General features: G+C 42.4%; 2 protein-coding genes across 4 annotated transcripts in view; both read left to right on the top strand.

Moving 5' to 3' along the window:
- The first annotated feature begins 154 nt into the window (after nt 1-154).
- LOC132263846 (protein PRRC2A) lies at nt 155-12,828 on the top strand. Its single transcript, XM_059763840.1, has 8 exons — nt 155-332; nt 1,622-2,221; nt 2,318-2,990; nt 4,353-4,961; nt 5,109-9,694; nt 9,861-9,944; nt 10,110-10,521; nt 11,142-12,828. The coding sequence occupies exons 2-8, from the start codon at nt 2,132-2,134 to the stop codon at nt 11,249-11,251; spliced, it is 6,564 nt and encodes a 2,187-aa protein (XP_059619823.1). The 5' UTR covers nt 155-332; nt 1,622-2,131; the 3' UTR covers nt 11,252-12,828.
- Nucleotides 12,829-12,957: 129 nt separating this feature from the next.
- Nucleotides 12,958-22,403, top strand: part of LOC132263708 (ras GTPase-activating protein raskol) — a 44,754-nt gene continuing 35,308 nt past the window's right edge. For all 3 annotated transcript variants that reach the window (XM_059763627.1, XM_059763626.1, XM_059763625.1), the window contains exon 1: nt 12,958-14,765. In XM_059763627.1, coding sequence (XP_059619610.1) covers nt 14,690-14,765 — 76 coding nt within the window. In that variant the 5' untranslated portion in view covers nt 12,958-14,689. The remainder of the gene's footprint in view (nt 14,766-22,403) is intronic.

The raw sequence follows: 22,403 nt of genomic DNA, 5'->3' as shown, positions 1-22,403 counted from the left end.
AGCATTTTCCATATCTAGCAATTTCCTTTCTTCCCCGCACTTTCGTCGATCGGATCCTGTCCGCAATAAATCCTTTTTTACCCCTTAAATTGCCGAAATTGCATGCCAGCGCGCCAATCGTTCCGTCCGCAGCCAACTTCACACCAACACCATGTATTTATCGTACTGTCCGTACCGTGGCGTAGCTGTATGAATCGCCATTTTTCTCAGAAATTCCTATTCGCGGTGAAAAAGTGTGAAAAATCAAGTGAAATAATCCCATCCGTCCCCAAAAACCGAGTAAATTGTGTCTCACACAATCACAGTGGAAGAGTGCTCGCGAAAATTGTGAGGTGAGTCACGCAGAAAGTGCAGAAAAGTGCGAATTTTCACCACGTTGCTCTTGCCATCGTGTAAGACGCCAGAGTGCCTTTGTTTTAGACGACATTTTCCCCCGAAAAATCACCCAAAGCGCCCCACCGGGACCCCTCCGGGCACACCCCCGTGGCAGACGGTGCACCGTGCGCCACTGAAGGGTGGATTGGGGTGGCGCTGATCAGCCCACAACATGCACGGGGGCGGAAAATCGTATCAAACATGACGTCTGAGAAAGTTGAAGTCTCATTCGGGAGAAATAAACGTCGCACCGTCGATGGGACTTTCTCGGCGACACACAACGCCTTCCAGAGGGTTTCTGATGGCGCCAATAGTGCCTGGGACTCGCTGTGGCGGAGACAATTGTGGCCCCATATGATAATTCGGTGCTGGAGAAGAACACCGTTGCGGTCAATAAACTCGGCGAATGGCTCAAGTGTCAGTTTCTGGCATGGGCGCCTTGAGCCTCTTCGCGAGTCTTGGGGGCGAAAATTGACCTCCCAACACACACTGATCGCCTTGAGCAGTCTCGCACACCTTCAGTTGCACTAAATTGAGTGCTCTAGTGGCCCCACGGACGCGATTCAGTGACTATTTCCACGGGAAAAGCGCCAGAACGTTATATAATCATTTGTCTGCAATTACCCCTCAATTTCGCGATATTTTCGCCCTCTGCGGCAGCCTCAGGGGCGCCCCATGTGGCATGAATCCACCCCGGGAATATTCTGAGACAGGCAGCAAAAGAGAGAGCGCGAGAACAAGGTGGAAAGTGAGGCACAAAAATTAATTGTGCGAGTTTCATTTTGCTGACTCTTCAACATTTTATTGTAATTTTTCTATACTATTTGCCTTCTCTTCTTCTGGCTTCCTTCTTCTTTTTTTTCGTACCTCCATTTGTACTGCCTCAACAAAAATCACAGTTGCACATTATAAAGCCACAAACACTGCTTTGGCAGTCGATGAAGAGGGACAAAATCTACAGGTTTCATGTGAAATTCCAATGATTTGTGGGGCGTTTTCTCAGTCTGAAGGATCCTCGCACGAGTTCACAGGATGTTGCATCGATAAAGTGCTCTATGAAGTTTCCTACATGTGCAATTTGGCCACAAGAGAGCCCACGAAGTCCCGCGATTAGGGTCAAAGTTCGCTCTCCGTATTGCGTTTTTTTCATCTCCCTGTTTTGATTGTGTTCCCACGGCTAGACAATGACGATTTCTGCAGAAATATGACAAATGGAGACTTTATAAAGTAAATTTCATCCTTCTAGGGCACCTCAATTGATCTTAACCACCAGAAAACATCGGATTTCACCTCAGTCTTCAAACATCCGGACAATTCCAACAGCAGCCGAAGTGCACAAAACCCACGGAATTCTACCCAACGACGAAACACTGAGAGGAATCTCCTCGCCAAGGATTAGATCGAAGTCGGGTGGAAAACGGTGCATTAGCCGCCCTTAGAGTGAGGGAAGAGAGCGTGAAAGCTAAAGAAAAACGACGAAGAAGGTGATTTCAGTCATCGTCTTCGTCGTGAAGCCATCGGTTTTGGAAGAAGAAGCTGCAGAATCATCTGAAGGCTTCCTCTTGCCGCACAGAGCACACCTGAAGAGGATCTACTGGAAGAGAGACAAGAGGATTGTGAGACTAGATAATTGCGCGGAAGGATCAAGTGGACAAGGCGACTGTGCCCAGAGTGCTGAGCGAAAGGAATCTGTGGTGTGTTGAGCGTTCGCCGGAGTGCAAAGTGGGAGTTTTGCTGATGAGGATTCCCTGGCAGCATGAGCACACTGGGGGGAAGTAGGGGGGAGCGCCATGCAAAGCCCAAGTTTACAGCATTAGACATCAACAGTTTATATCGAACGAGTCGTGTAAGTTCCTTCTTTCCTTGTCTAACACATTGTGTTCTGGATACAGACTTGAAAACGTGATTCTAATTTGATTCTGTCTGTCATGATGCTCCGCAGGGTGAATCTCTGGAACCGTCAACACAGAAGAATACAGTACCTCGTAAACATGGTATGCAAAGTTTGGGAAAAGTGCCATCGGCACGTCGGCCTCCCGCCAATTTGCCGTCGCTAAAGGCGGAGACATCGAGTCCAGGTGAGCAGCAGGGCACGTGGGGTGGTTCAGAGGCGTCATCAGGTGGTACTGGTGCAGGAGCGGCGGCACAGGTGAGCACAACAGCGGCGGCGCAGCAGACGCCGGGTCAGCAGCACTTGCAGCAACACCATCACCATCAGCACCAGCAGCAGCAGCAACAGCAGCAGCCGCAGCAGACACCGGGACAGGTTGGCAATTCGGTGCAGCAGCAGCATCAGCTGACAAACACACTTGGTGGCAGCAGCAACAGTGCTCAGGCATCGGGAGCGACAACATGGAGTTCTGTGACAACTGGTGGCCAGGAGGCGACGGGCCATCAGCCGCCGCACTATCAGAGTCCGCAGTTTCAGCACGAGTTCCCCTCCCTGGATGGAAGTACACCGACTGGCGGCAAGGGCAGTCAGCACCATCAGCAGCAGATGACACATCCGATAATGCATCAGCAGAGCGGCGCTGGAGCAGGAAATGTCCCAGATGGTGGAATGAGCTTGAGACCACAGACAGATGCAGCCAGTTGGATGCAGCAACAGCAGCAAGGTGAGTTTCATCTGTTCTTCCTGCGACACTTCTTCAATTAAAATCTCTCACGGACAGGAATGTTGAATCATTACAAATTTCTTTATCGGTCATTTCCAATCGTCTTACGCTCAGTCATTCTCTCATTTAATTCTGATTGCTTGACTGCGGATTAACATGGCTTTGCGCCACACTGACTAGACTAAACGGAAATTGCAGCATTGACGCGAGGGGGGTGGAGAGAAAAAAGAGGATTTACTCTCAAGATCACTTATATTGAGAGGCGAATGCAGTTTTGGTATTACGGCAAGTGAAAATCAAAATTGCATTGCGTGAGAAAATTGGCTGTTTTTTTTTCTTTTATATATTTTAACCATGCGGGATTATCAATGATAAGAAAAGTGATGCAATTAAGAAATCTGGCTCAGAAATATCTCTAAGTCACCTTGAAAATTGGCCACATTATTCGCTCAATTAAGGAGAAGAAGAAAAAAAATCACCCAATTTTACACAGTATTTCGGCCTATTAAATTCTCGGTCTGTGAGGAAAAATCGTGCAATATTCAGAGAATCATTCAATTAAAGCTTCAATGATGGAATTTCGCAATTGATAAACCGTTCTTGATAAAGTGACTAAGAATAGAGTGAGCAAGCAATAAAGAAGGAGGAGAAAAAAATGCAATTAATATCGTCTCTAATAAAATCGATAGACGTGACAAAAATTAGAAAAATATTCTTTAAATATTATTTGTACTTTGGCGGTTTTTATGATATTTTATGCGAAAATGTTTCAAGGTGATAAATTTTCAAGTTTCTACGTCACAACAATTCATTCATAGTTCAATAATAATGAGAGTGACTTCCTATCCATGAATTGTGATTTCCTTGAGCTTTATATCAACAGCAAAAGTGTGTGGCATAAAATCTAAAGTGACGGAGCGAGTTGAATACATTATTTGTTTAAATTCTAAATATCGACTCCCTTTTTATTACAACAAAATAAATAAATAAATATAAGCATGTATTTAAACAGATGCACAAATAGCAACTAAGAAAATTAATAAACGCGGTTAAGTGATTCTCCTCCTCTAGTTGAGTCAATAAATTGAGCTCAGCAGCAGAAGCAGTAAAAATCCACTTTCAAATAAATGTACACATGAGCAAATTTTTCTTTCAATTATTACATTTATTTTGCAATTTAATGTTTGACAAATAGTTTATAATGAATTATGTGAGAAAGAGAGAGAAAGACGAGTTTAATTAAAACATGACTACATATTTTTGGAAAGTGTCTCACGGAATTTGCCAAAAGTTTTCCTTGTTTAGCAAATGTGGCGAAATAACTCTGGCATTGTTTTCTTTCTTTGTCTGTCTGTTGTTCAGGTGGCGCAAACGGCGGCGGTGGAGCTGGACAGCAGAACTCCCAGCAGGGCCCGGGCCTCCATCAGGTGCCGCCGCAGTTTCGTGCACTCATGCCGCCCTTCATGTATCGCTCAGGTGGAAGTGGAGGCGGCGGCGGCGGAGGCGGCCCCGGTGGCGGTGGCTTTGCACCGCCGCCCCTCAATCCAGCCAGACCACGATCGCAACCTGGAGCACAATCTCACTATGACGGTCCACCGGTTCTCACACACCAGCAGGGACCACCGTATCAGGGCGGGCCGCCGGCCGGTCATCGTGGTGGACGCGGTCCACCGCCGCGTGGCCGCCAGGACGACAGGCAGTCATCACTGCCATACATTGAGCCCGAAGTGGCGATGCTGCAGCGTCCGATCATCAAGGAGGAGGAACTTGAGCGCATGGAGGCGATTGCCAAGGATGAAGGCTGGGCGAAGCACGATGAAATAGACTACAATGCTAAGCTGAATTTCTCCGATGATGAGACTGTTGAGGGATCGGAATCGGTGTCGGCCTCCAAGCATGATCATGGGAAGGAGAGAGATCATCAAAATCGACGAGGACAGCAGAAGGCAATGAATGAGGATAATCGCGCTGGTGAGTTTTCTTTTTTTTTTGTATTGAGAAGAGAATTTGTGAAATGTGTGTTTGAGAGTCATAATAGATAAGATAAGAGTTATCGGGAAATGCAATTTGCTTTTCGAAGAGATGAAATGCATCGTTGTTTTTCTCTTCTCATTCCAGTGTGGAATCGCGAACGCGAGAGAATGGAATGTGAGCGCATTGAGAGGGAGAGAAATGAGCGAAATGATCGCGATCGACAGCAGGATCACGGACGTCTGCAGCAGAATGGACATCGTGGTCTGGATGCTGAGACAGTGGAGCGTGTGCAGAGGCGGATGGAGGAGGAGGAGCGTCGTGCGTATGAGAGGAAGCAGGCGGCGGCCAAGAAGTTGCAGGAACTGGAGCAGAAGATGATGAAGAAGAATTCGGCGGAGAAGGAGATGCTGGATGTGTCGGGTGACAGTGGTGGCAGCGATGATCGTCGCTCTGGCATGATTATAAGCTCCGAGGTGAGCAACTTCCGTGCTATGACGCAGATTGGCGATGGACGTTCATTCATGAGTCGCGAGAAGGAGCGCCTTCGCAGCGAGAGAGATGGCGATATGAAGATGACACGCGACTATGGACGCTACGATAAGTACGAGAGGGACATGAATTCGCGGGAGAGAGAGTACAAGGATGGATCGGGCTACCGATCTGGTGGCGATCAGCGTGATCGTGATGGCAATATGTGCTTCTCCAAGCAATTCAGATCGAATTTGCCGCCACGCTTTCAGAATGCTGCCATTCAGCCGCCGCCAGGTGGGCAAATTGCGCCGACAGGACCGAGCGGCGGCGGCGGCGGAGTGGGTGGCGCGGGGCCAGTTTCACGAAACACTGCCACAAATTATTCGTCAAATGATAGCCAGAGTGGCAAGAATATTCCATTTGCCCAGCAGTACGACATCAGATACATTAACAGTCAGAACTATGGGAAATCTTCAGGTCCGACATCGGGTCAGGCGCTGAGGAGAAGTGCTCCGCCACCCCAAATGGGTGTTGGTGAGGAAATGCGTCGGCGTCAGCGTGGTGACTCGGAGGATGATGATCGCTTCAGCAGTGGCAGAGAGTCCATTGGTCGCAATTCAATTGGCACACCACAGCTCGCGCGTAGCATCTCGGATTCTTCCCAGCGGAAGACAAGTGTGTCCAGTGAGGAGCCACAGCGTGTGGAGAGATCCGAGTCGAGGGAGTTCAATCAGCAGCCGCAGAGTGTGACCTCGTGGGCGGATGAGTTGGAGATGGTGGAGGGCAAGAAGATTGCTGAAGTGTGTGGCGGAGGATTAGCCAATAAGATTGACGATGCATGCGAGCAGTCTCAACATTTGGAGGACATCCAGCCCAAGCAGATACTTCAGCGTGTTCCAAAGTCCATAACGCCAGAAATGCCGAAGGAGAAGGACGAGAGTGACAAGGAGAGTGGCAAGAGGATGTCAGAGAGTCCGAAGATTCAGCAGTGGGCAGAAATGGGTGTTGACAGTGACAAGTGTGGGAAGGAAAAGCAGCCCTTGCTGGAGAATATTGCTGAGAAAAAGGATGAAGATGGGGACATGACGAAGAAGGATGAGAAGGAGATAATGGGCGGAGATGATGGAGGGAAGTTGCAGCAGGGCAAGCGTCCGAGCCCAAGAGGTGGTCGTGGTCATGATGATAGAGATCGTGGAGATCGTGGACGCGATCGCAGTGGATACGGTTCATCCAATATGTATCGTGGCAGTGGCGGCGGCGGCGGAGGGAGTAGTTGGAATAGGCGAGGTGGACGCATGGAGCGTTCCGGACGTCAATACGGAGGTGAATATTGGGCTCCGTCAGATGGCGATGATGAGGAAGCTGGGGACGAAGATTACGGTCGACGTGGAAAGGATAGTGGCAGCCGAGGACGCAAGGACAGTGGACGCAGTGCCGGTGGTTCAGGCATGAGGAAGGATGAGGCGTTCACGCCTCGCGGAGAGCCATCTCGCCGTGGTCGCGGTGGAGGTTCGGCGCCGTCATTTAGACGTGGTGTCGGTGGCAGCAATTCTGGAGGCAGTGGAGGTGGTTCAGGTGCTCTGAAGAGAATTGACGGCTATGGACCACCGAGTTCCAAGAGTCCTTTCGGTACATCCGATGAGAAGTCATCGGCGAGTGAGTCAAAGGGACCGTCAGGGAAGAGCATGAGTGCTGATGATCGCACGAAACTCAATCAGATGGCACTGTCGGCTGCGCTGGAGAGGAAGCCCAGCCAAAAGTCACCGCAGCCGCAGAGGAGCAGCAGTGGCACGATGAAACCGCCTGGAAAGCCCAATGATGACACATATGAGAGCGCCTCGGATCTCTCTGATCCGCAGTATGAGAAGAGGAAGCAGATGACAAAGGGGAGCAGTGGCAAGACGGAGAAGAAGGATTCGAGGAGTGGTGGAATTAAGAAGGACACTCAATCATCGAAATCGAGTGAATCTCAGCCGAGCGATGAGGGAAAGAAAGTACTTCCAGGTGGCTTAGTCAGTGGCAAGAAGGACGATGCTGGTGGACAACAGCCGGGTCTGCAGAGGAGCAGCAGTGGATTGAGTGCTTCGAGTCGAAGTGGCAGTAGCAAATACAAGGAGGGCGAGAAGGATCGAGGAGTGGCCTCCAAGGGACTGCAAAAGACATCCGTGGGTGGAATTAAGATGTCTTCATCCGTTACAACTGTCACTTCTGCTGGCTCAACCAGTGCCACGAATGCTCAGTCTGCTGGACGCCGGGATGAGTCGAAGATGTCACAGATGGAGCGTGATCGTCAGTCGTCGCTGCGCCAGAAGCAGCTGCCACCGAGATTGGCGGCCAAGCAGCGTGAGCGTCTGCAGCGACCGGGCGAAGTGAATGGCAGTGCCAGTGGTGGACAGCAGAGCACTGGGAATGCGTGGGAGAAACCACTGCAGCAGGAGGTGAAGGAAGACACTGGCGAGGGAGGTGACAAGTCGGCCACTGCCCAAGGATTGGCACAACAATCGGCAGGAGCACAGAAAACTGATCCCAACAAGGCAATGCTGGATGGATCTACGCCACCGGTCAATACGATCATCTTCGAGAACACAAACTACAAGCAGGTGCCTCAGATGCCCATTAAGCGTCAGGGATCTGCTAATGAGGGCGTTGGGAAGAAGCAGGACGAGTCGGTGTTCAAGGGTGGTCCGCCGACACAGCAAGTTGGTGACATGCTGGATCAGGCGGCGCGTGTGCAGCAGCAACAGCAAGTCCAGACGGAGTCAATCTCTTCAGCACTGTCATCCATGAACTTCAGCAGCAAGAGTGAGTCGGAGTATGAGAAGGACATGAAGCTGGCGTTCACATTTGAATCTGAAATATCTCAATTGACGGATGATAAGAGCACAACAAATCAGAAGAGTCTCAGCTCGAGTCTCTCACTGCCACGATCGATACATAATGTTGCTGCCACACAGCAGAGTAATAGCACGATTTCGCCATCGACGGCGGATTTGAACATGAAGATTGCGTCGGTGAAGAAGGTGTGGGATCCGGCACCATTCCTCACGCCCGTCCTCGAGCAACCATCAGCCGATGATGGTAGCCTGAGCTTCGTCACGTCGTCCCATCAGCAGCATCTGCATCAATACACCCACGGGAATCTCGCCCATGTGCAGCATGCATTGTCACCCGGACCCACGTACTCAAACACTTTCGGACCGGATCCCACCGCCCTGGAGCAGCACTTTGGCAAGAGTCAGGCTGACGGGGTGGTGGAACAGGACTCTGGCTACAGTCCGAGTCCACAGCACGTGGGTGGACAGCATGGGGGGCATCAGAGTGCTGCCAATATGAGTCTGAAGCACGCGGCAGAGAGTCTCGGCAATAGTGGAAATGTGTGCAAAGTCAAACCCACTCAGCAGCAGATGCATCAGTCGGGCTTGGGCTTGTCCCCACCTCCACTGCAGCCCAGTGCTCTCCAGGCGGCGCCACAGACATACTATCAGCCGTCACAATTTGGCGGAATGTCGGCCATTCCCTCGCCACCGGCTGTGCTGTTCAACTCTTCAGCGATGCCCTCGTATGGACCATTCCAGATGGAGCCAGCCAATAGATCCCAATATTCACAGTATCCTGGACACTATGGCACCGCTGGCAATGCACCCTATTCCGCCTATATGCAGACAGCTCCGCCAAATATGCCCACAGCTCCTGCCCCAGACATGTATCAATCACTGACCTCGCAGTTCCGAATGGGTGGCGCTGTCCAGACACCGTTCAATCAGTCCCAGCAGCTAAACAATCCTTCAACTGTGCTGATCTCCTCGTCAACCAACTCCCTCATGTCTGCCTCCGTGAAGCCGTCATCGCAGCAAATTGGCGCCATTGGCAGCAAGACGGGCGGCGTGAATCAGCCACCGTATCAGCAGCAATACATGGGAATGTATCCGCCACAGCAAGGTCCACCCATGCAGAGCAACAGTTACTACAGCAACTCGGCGGGTGGACAAGGAGCGGCGTACTTTGGCGCCCCATCGGCCGGAGCCACACAGAATTATGGTGTTCAGGCCGCAGCGGCGGGAATGTTTGGCAGTCATGGAGCTCCAGCGCCAAGCTCTGCACCGCCACCGCCGCAACAACAAGTGGCCAGTTTCGGATCGCAATTCCTCAATTCGCCTCTCCTGGCCGCCGCCGCCATGAATCAACAATATCGCGCGGGACCAACTCAGATGACAGCTTATATGAATTCCAAGCAGCCACAGAGTCACATGCAAGATCCGGTGAGTGGAATATTTTATACTTTTTCCGTGGGAATTTTTCGAAGGAATCATTTTATCATTCTTAATCCTCAATTCTGATCATCATTCATTCATGGTCACCATTTAGGAATTTTTTAGTAAATCTTTGTGATGATAAATTTGCCAAAAAGTCTTATTCTTTTTGTAGAGTGGACGGCAATTGAAGAGTCCTCTTAATAGTGATGGTGGTTTGGGTGTGAAACGTCCTCCACCCCAATCCAGCCCCATAACTGTAATTATTTTTTTAATACTATCGATTGCTCTAGTATTAGTTCGAAATCTATTTCCACACTAAAATTCCTATAAAATATAAATCTTCTGACTTTCGTGACTTTCTTCAGCACAATGTTATGATGATTGTTGTTAAAGTTGTCTTTCTTTTCTGCATTATTATCAGTGGGAGTTGCAGCATCAGCAGAGTCAGAACTCATCACGTGGCAATGCAAGTAATTTGAGTCGCAGTGGTGGCGGAAGTCAACAGAATCCGGGCGGTCAGCAGGGTCAGCAGGCGCCTCAGGGGCAGCAGGGACAGCAGCAGCCGGGAAGTGGAGGCAATGGCCCATCGCAGAGATACCCAACGCCCATCCAGCGACCCACGAACTATCCCAATCAGTCTCAGTCAGGCGGTGGCGGACAGCAGTCCCGTTCCGCCGGCGGAAGCATGCGTCAACCGCCGACCTCTGGTGGGCCGCCGGGTGGAAATCCCAACAATAAGCATTTCTACGGCGGCAGCGGAGGTGGCGGAGGCGCCAATGCGGGTGGATCGGGCGGCGGAGGAAGTGGCGGCAGCGGTGGAGCAGGAACTAGAGGTTAGTCACTCTTTTCTGACCACACAAACACACACACTCTTGTCCTTCGACATTTACCGTCTTCTGTGCAATTTCATCAAATTTCTTTTCTGTCCACATAATACAAAAAAAAACACTTTTAAAAACTAAGACAAACTTTCTTCAAGATCACATTAAAGTTGTGGCATTTTTGTGTAAATCTAATCATCATTATTAAGAAGTATATTGGAAATTGCTTCAAATATCAGTCAATTTTATCTGTTATCTGGATTATTATTTGATTTAAATCATCATATTTATGTATATAACTTTAACTTTAATCTGAGTAGATAAAAGATGAAAAGAAAAAATTGTTAATAAATTGTGTGAATATTTCTCAAGTGTTGGTGGACTGAAAATATGACCGAGAAATGTTTACATATAAAATTGTACATTTTATGATGAACCACTGAAATTGATTTTTTTTTTACCATTTTAACATACATTTCTGACTCATTTACAAAAAAAAGAGCTTTCACACAATTCCATGCTTTGCAATTTCATTCCTTCTACTTTTTGGTGGGTTTTAACTTCTTTTCTTCAAAACTTTGTTATTAAACACTAAATTGTGAAATTTATGTTCTCGTTTGCAAAATAAAAAGGAAATCATGGTGCTTCCGGACAAGATCAGTCGAATGTCGTCAAACAGATGGAAAGTGGTGTGAGTGTATCACAAGACGGTGGAGGCGTTCACAAGGATGATAAGGATTAAGAGAGAGAGAGAGAGAGAAAGAAAGAGAGAAATTAATTTTATTTCATGCTGAGAGTGACGGTTTTTCTTTTCTAACTTTATTCGAGAGTTGTAAGATTTGTAGCGTGAGATAAGAAAGAAAGAAAAAAATTATATATATATATAAAAGAAAATATTACTGATGAGAGACAGAAGGAAAAAAAAATAAAGGAAATGTTTTACGATGACTGATAAGCAACAATGATGAGAGATGATTGAAGGATGTTTTTGGGACACACTCGTTTGGGAAATACAGAGAATTTTGAAGAATTTAGTAAATATTGATGAAAAGTACAGTGAAAAAAAAATTTAAACAAATAATTAAAGTGAAGAAGAGAAGAAAAATCTTTGTATTATTGTAATACTGCTTTGATATACAGAAAGTGAGAGAGAGAAAAAAAAATAACAAATCTTTGTAGTGGCAATGAAACAATTTTTAACAGTTTTCTTGCAATTCTTTCATAATGAGAAGAAAGAAAGATAGGAAAAAAACAAGAGTTTTACAATAACCAAATGGTGTTTAGTGACTTTGGGGGTGAAGAAGAAGAAGAAGGCATTCATTGAAAATAAAAGTAGACGTCTTTTGTAAACAAAGAATCGCAGAATCCATTCAAATACAGCACAAGTTACATTTAAAAAAAATAAAACTTGTATTTTGCAATGATGACCGATTAATTTCCGACTAAGGAAGCATGTAAACACAAAGTAGAATTACTTGAGATGCAAATATTTCGTTTGTTTCTGTGTGTTTATTTTGAAAAAAAAAGAAGATAAAAGTATATATGAAAGAGTCATTTTTGCATTGATAAACAATCTAAAGTAATTGTTTATCTTACTACTCTTCAAGATTTAATAAACAAGTGTAATTTTTACTAGACGTGCGATTTAAATAATAATAATAAATACAAGTAATTATTTTGATCAACAATATATCATATAGTAAAATGGAGAAGAAGAAGTGAAAAAAAAAGTGAAAAGAGATCACATTTATGAGAAGAAATATTATGTTTAGGAGTAATGTTTCTTAGCGATTTCATACCTTAGGATAAACATTATAAAAAAAAGAAAATAGAAGTCCTTCGATGAGAGTAAAAGAAAAAAAAACTATCAAGATAAATCAAATATTGCTTTTTAGCAGCATTCAAGAGGAAGAAGAGGAAACAAAGAGACAAAATGATGGAGAGTAAAAATGCGATTTTGTGTGACGCTTTTGGATTGGGGAACGGATGGAATTTTTCAAATGAAATCCAAAAGCTAATAAATAACTTAACTTGACTTTTCACCACTTTTCTTTGTGGGGCTATGAAGAAATGAGAAGAAGAAGAAGAAACAGTGAAAACTTAATAAGTTTGTCCAGAAGCTAATTTACATGATGAGTAAAAAAAACACAGTAAAAGATGAAGATGAAGAAGAAGAAACAACTTTTTGCCGCAAAGGAAGATGTTCTCTTAAAGTGAGAACAGAACAATATTTTAAGAAATTCTACAGAAGGGAATTACATTAATTTTCATGAAAAAAAGAAATGCGAGAACAAACAGAGAGTTCTTATTGAAAGAAGATGAAAGAAAAAAAGAGAGATTTTAATGGAGAAATGACAGAAAAAATTGACTTCTATATTAAAAAATAAAAATGTGGGCGAATTCACAAGTAAAGGAGAAAAAGGAAATAAAAATAAATATAATTATTCTTAACTATATCTTTACAATAGAAGTTAAAACGAGAAAAATATTAATAAAAATGCTATATAAAAAAATAAAAACTGAATGGTATTAATCATATTTATAATTAATAAAAAAGGAAAAAAGAGGATAAAAGCAACATGCAGAAATGGTAAAAGAATATCTTTTAATGGATTTTAATTAAAAAGAAAGTAATAGAGAAAAAAAAAGTACGGACGATCGCGATGATAGTGGTGAAAAAATAATCATGAAAACTCTTACATTGTAGTGTTTGAAGAGTGTGGGGAAAAAAGAAGATATGAGAGGAAGCATAAAAGTTGAATATCGAACTAATTTCATATACTTTTGATTTCTCCTAGTTATTATTTAATTAATTAATCTATAAGAATCAATTTCTATAAATGCAAATTTCACTGAACGATATTTGCTAACGAGAGAAAGAGAGAAAGAAAGAGAGAAGAAGAGCGAAGGGTTTATATAGAAGAAACACAAGCAAGTGAGATATAATTATAATCTCTTTGCGATATAATATTTAGATTTTTTTTAATTAGTTCTTTTTGTTTCAGTGGAGATAACGTGAAATATATCTTGACAATTATTTTTTCATTTATTTGTCTTTATTTTCTACTCGTCTGAGTTCAAACAAACAAACAAAAAAAGGGAGAAGAAACTGAAGTGAACAAAAATCATTCATTGTGGGCGCTGTTTTTGGGGTGAGTGACGACGACAAACTGTAATCGAGATTCTTCACTCTCAACCCTCCCCAAAAAACAGGCACTTTGGATGGGGCAGCGAAGTTGGAAAGATGGAACATTAAAAAAAAAATAGACATTCAAATGATATAAATTTAATTCAAAATAATTATTGTAAAACAATAGTAAATTATATAATTATATATAAATTAATAAGAAAGGAAAAAAAAACACACAACAACACAGAAATAATAATAAAATGAAACGTTTGGGATATTCGATATATACAAAAACAAAAAAACCTGTGAATTTTTACTTGAAACATTTTATTTATGTGCTGATTTCGTGTGTGTGTTGGAATTTTTTCCGATTTTTTGTAATTGTTTTCTTCGGGGCCAAAAACGCCAAAAAACTTCATTGAATTGAGTGAGAAGCTCTTAAAAATAAGAGGCTTCGATGAGTGTGTCTCTTCAAAAAGCTCCAGTGAAATCTAGTGGCAAGTGTTGTCTGCAGATTTTCCACTGTGTGTGTTGGAATTCTCGTCGAAATCTCGCGCTCTTGAACCTTTGCTGTTTGCGCACAGATTCAGTATCTGTTGAAGTTTCGCGACGTCGAGACACGGGAAGTGGTGGATTTTTGGTGGCGCTGGGAAAGAGCAAATGTTGAGTGTTGTGCTGAATTTTGAGGTGTAATCAGGTGAGAAGTGGGCTTTGTGAGTGACAAAGCAGACCAGCAAGTGCATAACTCTTAATAGTTTCTTGTGCAATCCATTGTGATTTAGCACTCCTGTGAAATCACTGGGAGTCTGTGTCTTCGTGCAACGTCTGCGCTGACACAGTGAGAAAAACTGTCGCGCGCGAGTGTCATGAAGAAGTGTCTCGATAAGTGCACAATGCATTGATTCATCCCCCTGTTTGTTGTGTGTGAAAGACAAAAAGGCTCTGCAGAGGTCGACAGAGAATTTCCCCGAGACATCAAGAGCGTGCGAGCGAGAGAGAGAAGGATACGTAGAATCACTCGAGCCGGCTCCGTGAGGTGGATCGATAAAAATGGGACGTAGATTGGCGAACAGAATCTGCGAGATTAATTATCCCAGTCGCATTGAGGGATGGCTGGATGTCTGTGGTGAGTAGAAATCCCTCACTTGGGAGATTCATCTCTGAAAATCATACTCAGGTAGACCGCATTTTTACCATCTGTTGGCAAATCCTCCTTGAGTGTTACCTGAAAACATTCACTTTTTCTGAACCTGTTGAGAGATGAGAGCTGCACACGAAGCCTTTGGGTGGGACAGAGAGAGAGAACGAGAGAGCGAGAGAGGCAACTTTTGCTACTAAACATTTCTGCCCTCGGGCTCTAAAATAGAGATTTCTTTCTCACCACACTATATCGGGCCTTCTTTAAACATTTCTCGATCTTCACGTGGTTCAATCGAAGAATAACATTATTTTTTTTTATTCTGCGTTGTGTTTTTGAACTAAATGGAATGCAAATTGTGAAGAAAGAAAGAAAAAACGCGCTTGATAATGCTTCACTTCCATTGGCTTGTATGGAAAATTTACATTGTTGATAATAATAAATATAAATTGCTTAGAAATGGATATTCAGAATGGAATGCGGCAGAATATTCCTAATAAATACGGTATTCCTTTAAAAAGTATTATATTAGTAAAATGCTCATAAATTTCTTAAAGAAGCTTTCTTTGAAGATCAAAGACGACTTGAACGCCTCGAAAATCGGCTTAAGAAATATTTCTACATCACAAATCTAAGCCTGTGTTTTCACTTTTAATAGTATAAATTTTCATTTATCTTGACAATTCTTTACCATCTAGAATATCTTCTTCTAGTATAAATTCCAATTATGTCAGTCTATTTTGCCTCTTGTCTCACAAAAAGTATCTGGAAGAGAACAAATTTTCTCAGTGTCTGAGCGTGAGTAGAAGGAAAAAAAAACTGTGCGTTTAGTTGTGAGAAAAAGTCGAAAAAAAAATTCACTGTCTACCACGTCGCAAAAAAGACAAGGAAGATTGTGCGAGAGAAGAAGAAAAAAACCCTCCGTCAACTACAAATGTAAATTTATTTATATTTAAATATTCACATAGAGGAAAGAAATGTGTTAATCATTGACAAAAACAAGAAGACCGATGAAGGAGACGATGATGAAGGAGGAAATAAGAAGAAACCACAAGACAAACCGACACTCGACTTTGATGACAGAGACACTTTTCTTTCCCACTCTGCGCGCCTTCCTTTTGCCATATCTACCCAAATTATTATTGCTTATCCATGTTATTGACACACAGGGAAGACAATACCGCGTGACGAAGACGCTGAAGTGTTGCATTTTTAAGTTTAATCTGGAAATAAAAGGACGTAATAAGCAAACGCCAAGGCTTGCTTATGAGTCAGCTGGGCGCGCGCACAAATCGAAATCTGACTAATTCATCCACCCCAATTTTATACCAACAATTTCAAATGTTCTTCTACATTTTGAAGACGTCTCGGACTGAACTAGACTTTGATTTTAGACATAAAAACTTTGAAAATATTATTATTGGCATTAACGCCTCTAGCCAATGGTCAAATAAACTTCTGTTGTTTTAAATAGTTGTAGATTTTTGCAAGACCTTCCCAATGAGCCCGAAATTATAAAAATCGGTCACAAATAACTGAAGTTATAACTCATACAAAATCAAGTATTTCAACCGCCAAAACTCCGGTTCTTCAAGTTATGATTTTCAGATAAGAGAAAGGAATTCATGGGACCTTTGCAATAAGCTTTAAATTATCCAAATAGAATGGCCATTTTAATTTTCAAAATTTGGGCCTCTCCATCTAAGGTCTGATTGGACCTTGGTCTTTAATTGATAATTCGTTGGAAAGGTCTTGAGGCCAGTTATAACAGACTAGAATTTGGGCCCAAGTTCTAGCGGCAGTAGAATTTTTGATCTTTGGTATTTAGAGCCGAGCTTCGCCCAATTCTTATTGCGTATAAACAACGCAGTCATCAATCAACTCTGTGTTGTTGACAGAAGCAGAAAAGACACTCGATGAGGACCTGCACGAATCATTTAATTAACACGAATTAAAAATCACTTTAGATATTCGGTTTTTGGGATACCAAACAGAATTAATTCAATTGAGAACAATTTGAGTGACAATTTTCAGTGGGATGCCAAATTTTTCTTCAACGCGGAAAAGAATATCTTCGAATCTTTTTATCCAATGACAATTTTGTCACCCAATGATTGGGTCAATGTCGCATGAATAGCAATGAAATTGTGCCCAAAATCATATTAAATTTTATTGTTCTCGCCCCACAATTCGCCTTGCAATTCGCTGGAACATGAAAACACTGTGAATACATTTTATGTTTCTGCATTTTTGGCTTATTTTCTCTAAAAAAAAACATTGCAGAGATAGAAGAAGTCTTGGACTGAAATCCAATTCAACAGAGTCATTCTTCAATTGATTGTTTAAATTGACCCATTTTTGAAATTTCCTGCACAGTTGGAATTGTTCCAAGACAAGAAGGATTTGAACATCGAACTTCCGTATAAAACAGTCTTTTTCTGGTACTTTTCTGTGACTTGATGCTAATGCAAAACCAACAATTTACTTAACAGCTTCCTCTGGGGTGTGAAAAATTACTAATTTTATGCCTACAACCGATCACGTTTGCATACTTTGAACTTTAGCTCTCTTGTGTCGACAATTGAGGTCAAAATTGTCTCGCACGCGGTGGACAGAAATGGCATAAATTCGTCACATAAAAGTCATTATTTTGGTCAAATTGCTCGTCGCGCGATGGAAAATCGTGGGACTTCGCTAATATATAGGCGAATAATCGAGATAATTAGTCATAATTCTTGATGGAAAAGAGTCTTCAGCGTGCAAATAGTCTTCGAGATCGAGACACACGACATGACCTCGATTTCAGCCACACAAATTGTCTCTTTTTCAATCCCATTTATGGATTTTCAGTTGCACTCTTGTGCGTCGCTATAGAAAACTTGTGTGAGGTGAAATTTTCCCAAAGAGTGCAGATAAACATGATTTTCTTCGAAGGCCTTTTACAAAATATAGAGTCACTCAATTTCTTCCTCCGGCTGTGGTACAATTTCCTATATTTGCTGACTATATGGGGAATTTTTTGTGGTCTTTTACCAATTTTCTTCGGTGCGTGGGTGGAAAATGGATAGACAAATGAACACACGTGAAAATGATGATGGATGAGGTTGAGATTCTGATATGCCGCAAGTATTCTATGGAATTTCGCGATAGAAAATACTGGAAATTGATAAAGAAACAGCTGAAAAGACAAGAAAGCCATTCAGAGGAGGTGAGAAAGAGAACAAGGTGACAGAGAAGAATTAGATGGCAAAACACATCACGAAACAAGGTGTTTTGTGAAAAAACTCTTACTTGTGATCACGTCACTTTTTGCTCTGTCCATTTTCGCCTCGATTTCTTCATGGAATCACGAATATTTTCACTTGTCTTCCTCTTCATGTCAAATCAATAGACACTTTAACACACTTTGCATAGAGTGAAGAAAGCACTTTTGATTCACCAGTTAATTTTCTCGTCCACTCGTCGGAGAGACAAGAAAAAAAGTCCGTGAGAAAATTTCGTATACAAGAATATTTTCTTTTTCACCCAAAAACAATGAATCTTCCTTGGACACTTTTTCTTACCTTGTTCAAAGGCAATGTTCAGTCTCGTGAGACTCACGTGAAGAAATGTTGCGTATACAAAATAGAGTTGAGGAAATTGTCAATTGAAGATTTATGGGAAAAGTTCAGTCCATAATTTCTCCATGGTGTCAATTTTGGCTTTAAATTTGTTCCTTCGAAACATCATTCACACATGCTGAAAAAGGTGTTCTCTTCACACATTGATGAGTGGAAGGATTTTATTTTTAAACCATCGCACACACCCCATAAGAAAAGTCACACGAATCAACTCAATCACTCGTGATAAATTTAATAATAGACAGAAGAGCGAGAGAAACTTGAAAAATGCACGTCTTCAGAGAGTCATTGAACTGATCCGTGACTATATTGTGTGACATATAGCAAAAAGTACTGTAAATTTCCCTTTTATTGATTTACATCCACCCACATTCATTCTCCCTGAATTGAATAATAACGAGAAAATCTTGTCAATGGGACGGAAGTTGACAAATTCCAACACTGTTTGATGGCTCAATTACAGATTTTCTTCTTTTCTCACCACTTAACGGTTAAACTGGCTTCTTTTGCTCATTCTTCGTATGTGAACTTCCTTTCGCATTGAGAATGTCTTGCGTATTGAATTTCACTTACGTAGGAATTTTAATTCTTTGCAGTGGAATTTCCCAATTTTCCAATTCTCCTTGAAAAGCATGCCAACCTTCAAGGTTGGTGGGTTGACGCGGAAACACAGACTTACTCATAGGTTTTGTTGTATTTGGATGGAGATTTCGTGATGACTTCATCTCAATAGTTTTATCAATCACATCATGGAAAAGCGGAGACAATCAATTTAAAAGTTTCAGCACAGTATAATTGCTGAATTCATTCAAATGCAACTCTTGCGATTATACATTTTTTTGTCAATGTAACTCATCTTCGTTATCTAACTAATCACACGCATAATAACTATATATATAATAATGTCGTGATAAAAAATCACCCAGAGTGATTTATTCAAAAATAGATAGGCTGTTGAATGAAAATAACAGTTGTTATGTGAGATTTCATGCTAATAAGCTCGCTAACATCTTCCTTTCGCAACTGCTGTGATCATCTCAACACTCTCCGCAATGCGGAGAAGCGAAGGAAAAAAGTGGGCATTTTCGAGGGAACAGAGTTCTGAGAAGTCAGCACAAAGATCGACAGAGACTCAATTTAATTGAATAATTGTTCATACTTTGACTCTCTGGAAAACGGACAAAATTCTGTGGAAGCAAGTAAATAAATTTTACAGGCTCGCGCGCTCGCTCGCTTAATGCGTATTTTATCATCGAGAAGTGAAATAGTGCGGGTTGTCGGCACAGAAACCGACAGAAATTCAACTGTCCGCTTAATCAGTAAACAAAAAGAGGCATCCGAATATTTATTTGTGTGTTTCTCTCCCATTTTTTTTCCCAATTCCTCCGCCTCCACCGATAACCCATAAATCTGACTCGACGATGCGCCTCTGCTCCAGAAAAATTGAATGATGGTGTGATGGAAGAGGAACATCTTTCCCATTTGAACGAATGTGTGTTGTTGGAGGAAAATTCTAATTTAATTTCTCACAATGTGTCCGCATCTATTCTCGGGATGTCTTAAACAATTTTCTGGTGCGTGTGTGATTGAAATGTGATTGCGAGAAATGATCAGTGGATGAATCAGTGGGAGATGTTGAGTTTTGAGTGAAATTTTCTTCACAACATATAATTCAGGTTTTGGTGCTCAAATGAAGAAAACCCGGTTGAGAAATAACACGCGTCATGATGATTTTTATCTACAAACACCGCACAAAGTCACATCAGATCCTTGGCCAGACGCAGTGAAAGTGCACTAAAAACGACATGTTTTTCTTTTTCGCCTCAATTTCTCAATCAAGTCATAAATTTTCTTCAGATCATTTCGCCATCGACAGCTCGAGATCGAGAGGGTGAAAGTGTGTGAGTTGGGAAGTGAGAATTTTCCTGTTTCTTTACAACTGCAATATAAATTCCGAATGACCTAATTCACCAAGAAAACCGAGGCATGTTCAATGTGTGTCTTATGTGTTCCACATGATGCTTTTGAGAGCACTTTTGGATGAGTTTTCCGGCCTTGCAACAGCAGAGATATCAAAAGTTCTTCTCATATTCAAGAGAAAAATTCAATAAGTGGATATGAAGGGAAATACAATTTTCCATATCTAATTTTCTCGCTTTTTACTTTCTCCAGCCCACACTCTTAATGATAGAAGATTCCATAATGTGCGCCTCAGAGAGAAAAGATTTTTATTCTTCTTTTTTTTCAGTAATATTTCACACACGGAAAACTCATGTGGGATTTTCTCCTGCACGCGCTTCACGAATTATATGTAATTTATCGGTGACTCTTGACACGCACTTTGACTTTCATGGCGATGTGTGGGAAAATTGATGAGATCACTTCTTGCTATTTCACATTTTCGCCGCGAAAATTGATTCCATCACTTGAAATTTCGGTGATTTTCACCACCCACGCACCCGAGAGTGGATTTTGATGACACACTCGAAGAGCAGGAAAATCGATTTTCGCGACTGAAGTCATTAAAAGTGCCATTCATAAGGAAAGGATTCCTCCCGGGATGATTGAGCTCAATGTAGGTCATTGTGTAATTTGGGTCAAGGCAGTTTAAGGTGCACGGCCATGTATTTAAACACCTCGCAGCTTTGAAGATTTTCCCACCATCCCATCAGTGAGTTGAGTGAGGATTACAGATATTAATCCGCTGAAGAAAAGTGGTGCGGAAAAATCAAATCCACACAATGTTCAATAGAAGATTTCCATTGCGTGATCTAATAAATATTTCCCTTCTCTCGCTGTCTTTTCGTCTCGTGTAATATTTTTGGCATAATTGACTTTCTCGTTTCATTATCCGCCCCCTCGTGCGTGTGGCTTTTAACAAGCCATCCACCCCCTGAGCCACACACACACACCTGTGCGAGAAATGCACGAAAGAACTACCAAATTGACCTTTTTCTGCCTCACCTCCAATGGTGGTGGCGTGTGTTGCGAAAAACAGCCAGAGTGAGAGAGTGAGTATTAAATTAATTGAGCGAACCTGATGACAGAGAGAGGCCTAAGAGAAGTGGAGGAAAACTTGTCATTTTCCTCGCCTGTTGTGGAAGGTCAAAGAAGCACCCTTTTATTGCCCTGTCGCCCACAGTGCCAGACAATAAAGTCGCTTTTATCTCAATGGATACGATTGCTAATAAGGTATCTCTGGGGCTGTTTATAAATATAGGGAGAGAGAGAAAATTTTTCACTTTACGACGCCCAGAGTTGCGAAACGATCAGATAGCAGATCGGTTTTATTTTCTTGTTCATTTTCAAGCATTTCAACCATCAAATTTCAACTTAAGGAATGCCTACTCTCGACAATTTTACTGCCTTTTTGGCTTAAAATAAGAGCACTTTTTAATTTATGCAATGAACAGGAATTCCAACATCACATCTCACTACACAGAAATTTATTGATTCGAAAGCATTCGAGGGAATGCTTTAAAAATCCTTGAAGTGAACAGCAAATGCGGCTCATCTAAATTTCTCCATTATTTCCCCACCCGAAAACACTTTGATAAACGCTTTTGTCCCTGAGATTTTCATGGCACTTAATTGCTCATCTCGAGAGAGAGAAAACGCGTCGCGGCTAAGAGTTTATCTCCTAAAGACTCTTCTTATTTGATAATTGAGGAAGCAATTATGATTTCTAGCGCTACTTCTTCGCTAGAGACACAAGACTTTGCCTGAGAAGTGCGCGGCTTTTCGAAGAGGGATTATCGTGAGAGATGAAAAAAGTCAATGTTTAATTCATACCATCATTAGTTTGAGTATGACGAGATGTGATGCAAAGTAGCGTTAAAATAGTCAGAAAAATATTGCTTTCGGAGAATGTTTTTTCATCGATGAGATTTGAAAAGAACACAATATATTTTCACTGTGGCTGTAAAATGGTAAAATGCTGCAAATATTTGTATAATATCATTGAGTGAATTAATTAACTTCACTTGTGCGAGTTTTTGCTATACGT

This window comes from Phlebotomus argentipes, unplaced genomic scaffold (assembly GCF_947086385.1).
Source record: "Phlebotomus argentipes unplaced genomic scaffold, Phlebotomus argentipes genome assembly contig_39, whole genome shotgun sequence".
NCBI classification, from domain to species: Eukaryota; Metazoa; Arthropoda; class Insecta; order Diptera; family Psychodidae; genus Phlebotomus; species Phlebotomus argentipes.
Note: the sequence above shows the minus strand (reverse complement) of the source record. Positions and strands in the feature narration are given on the sequence as shown.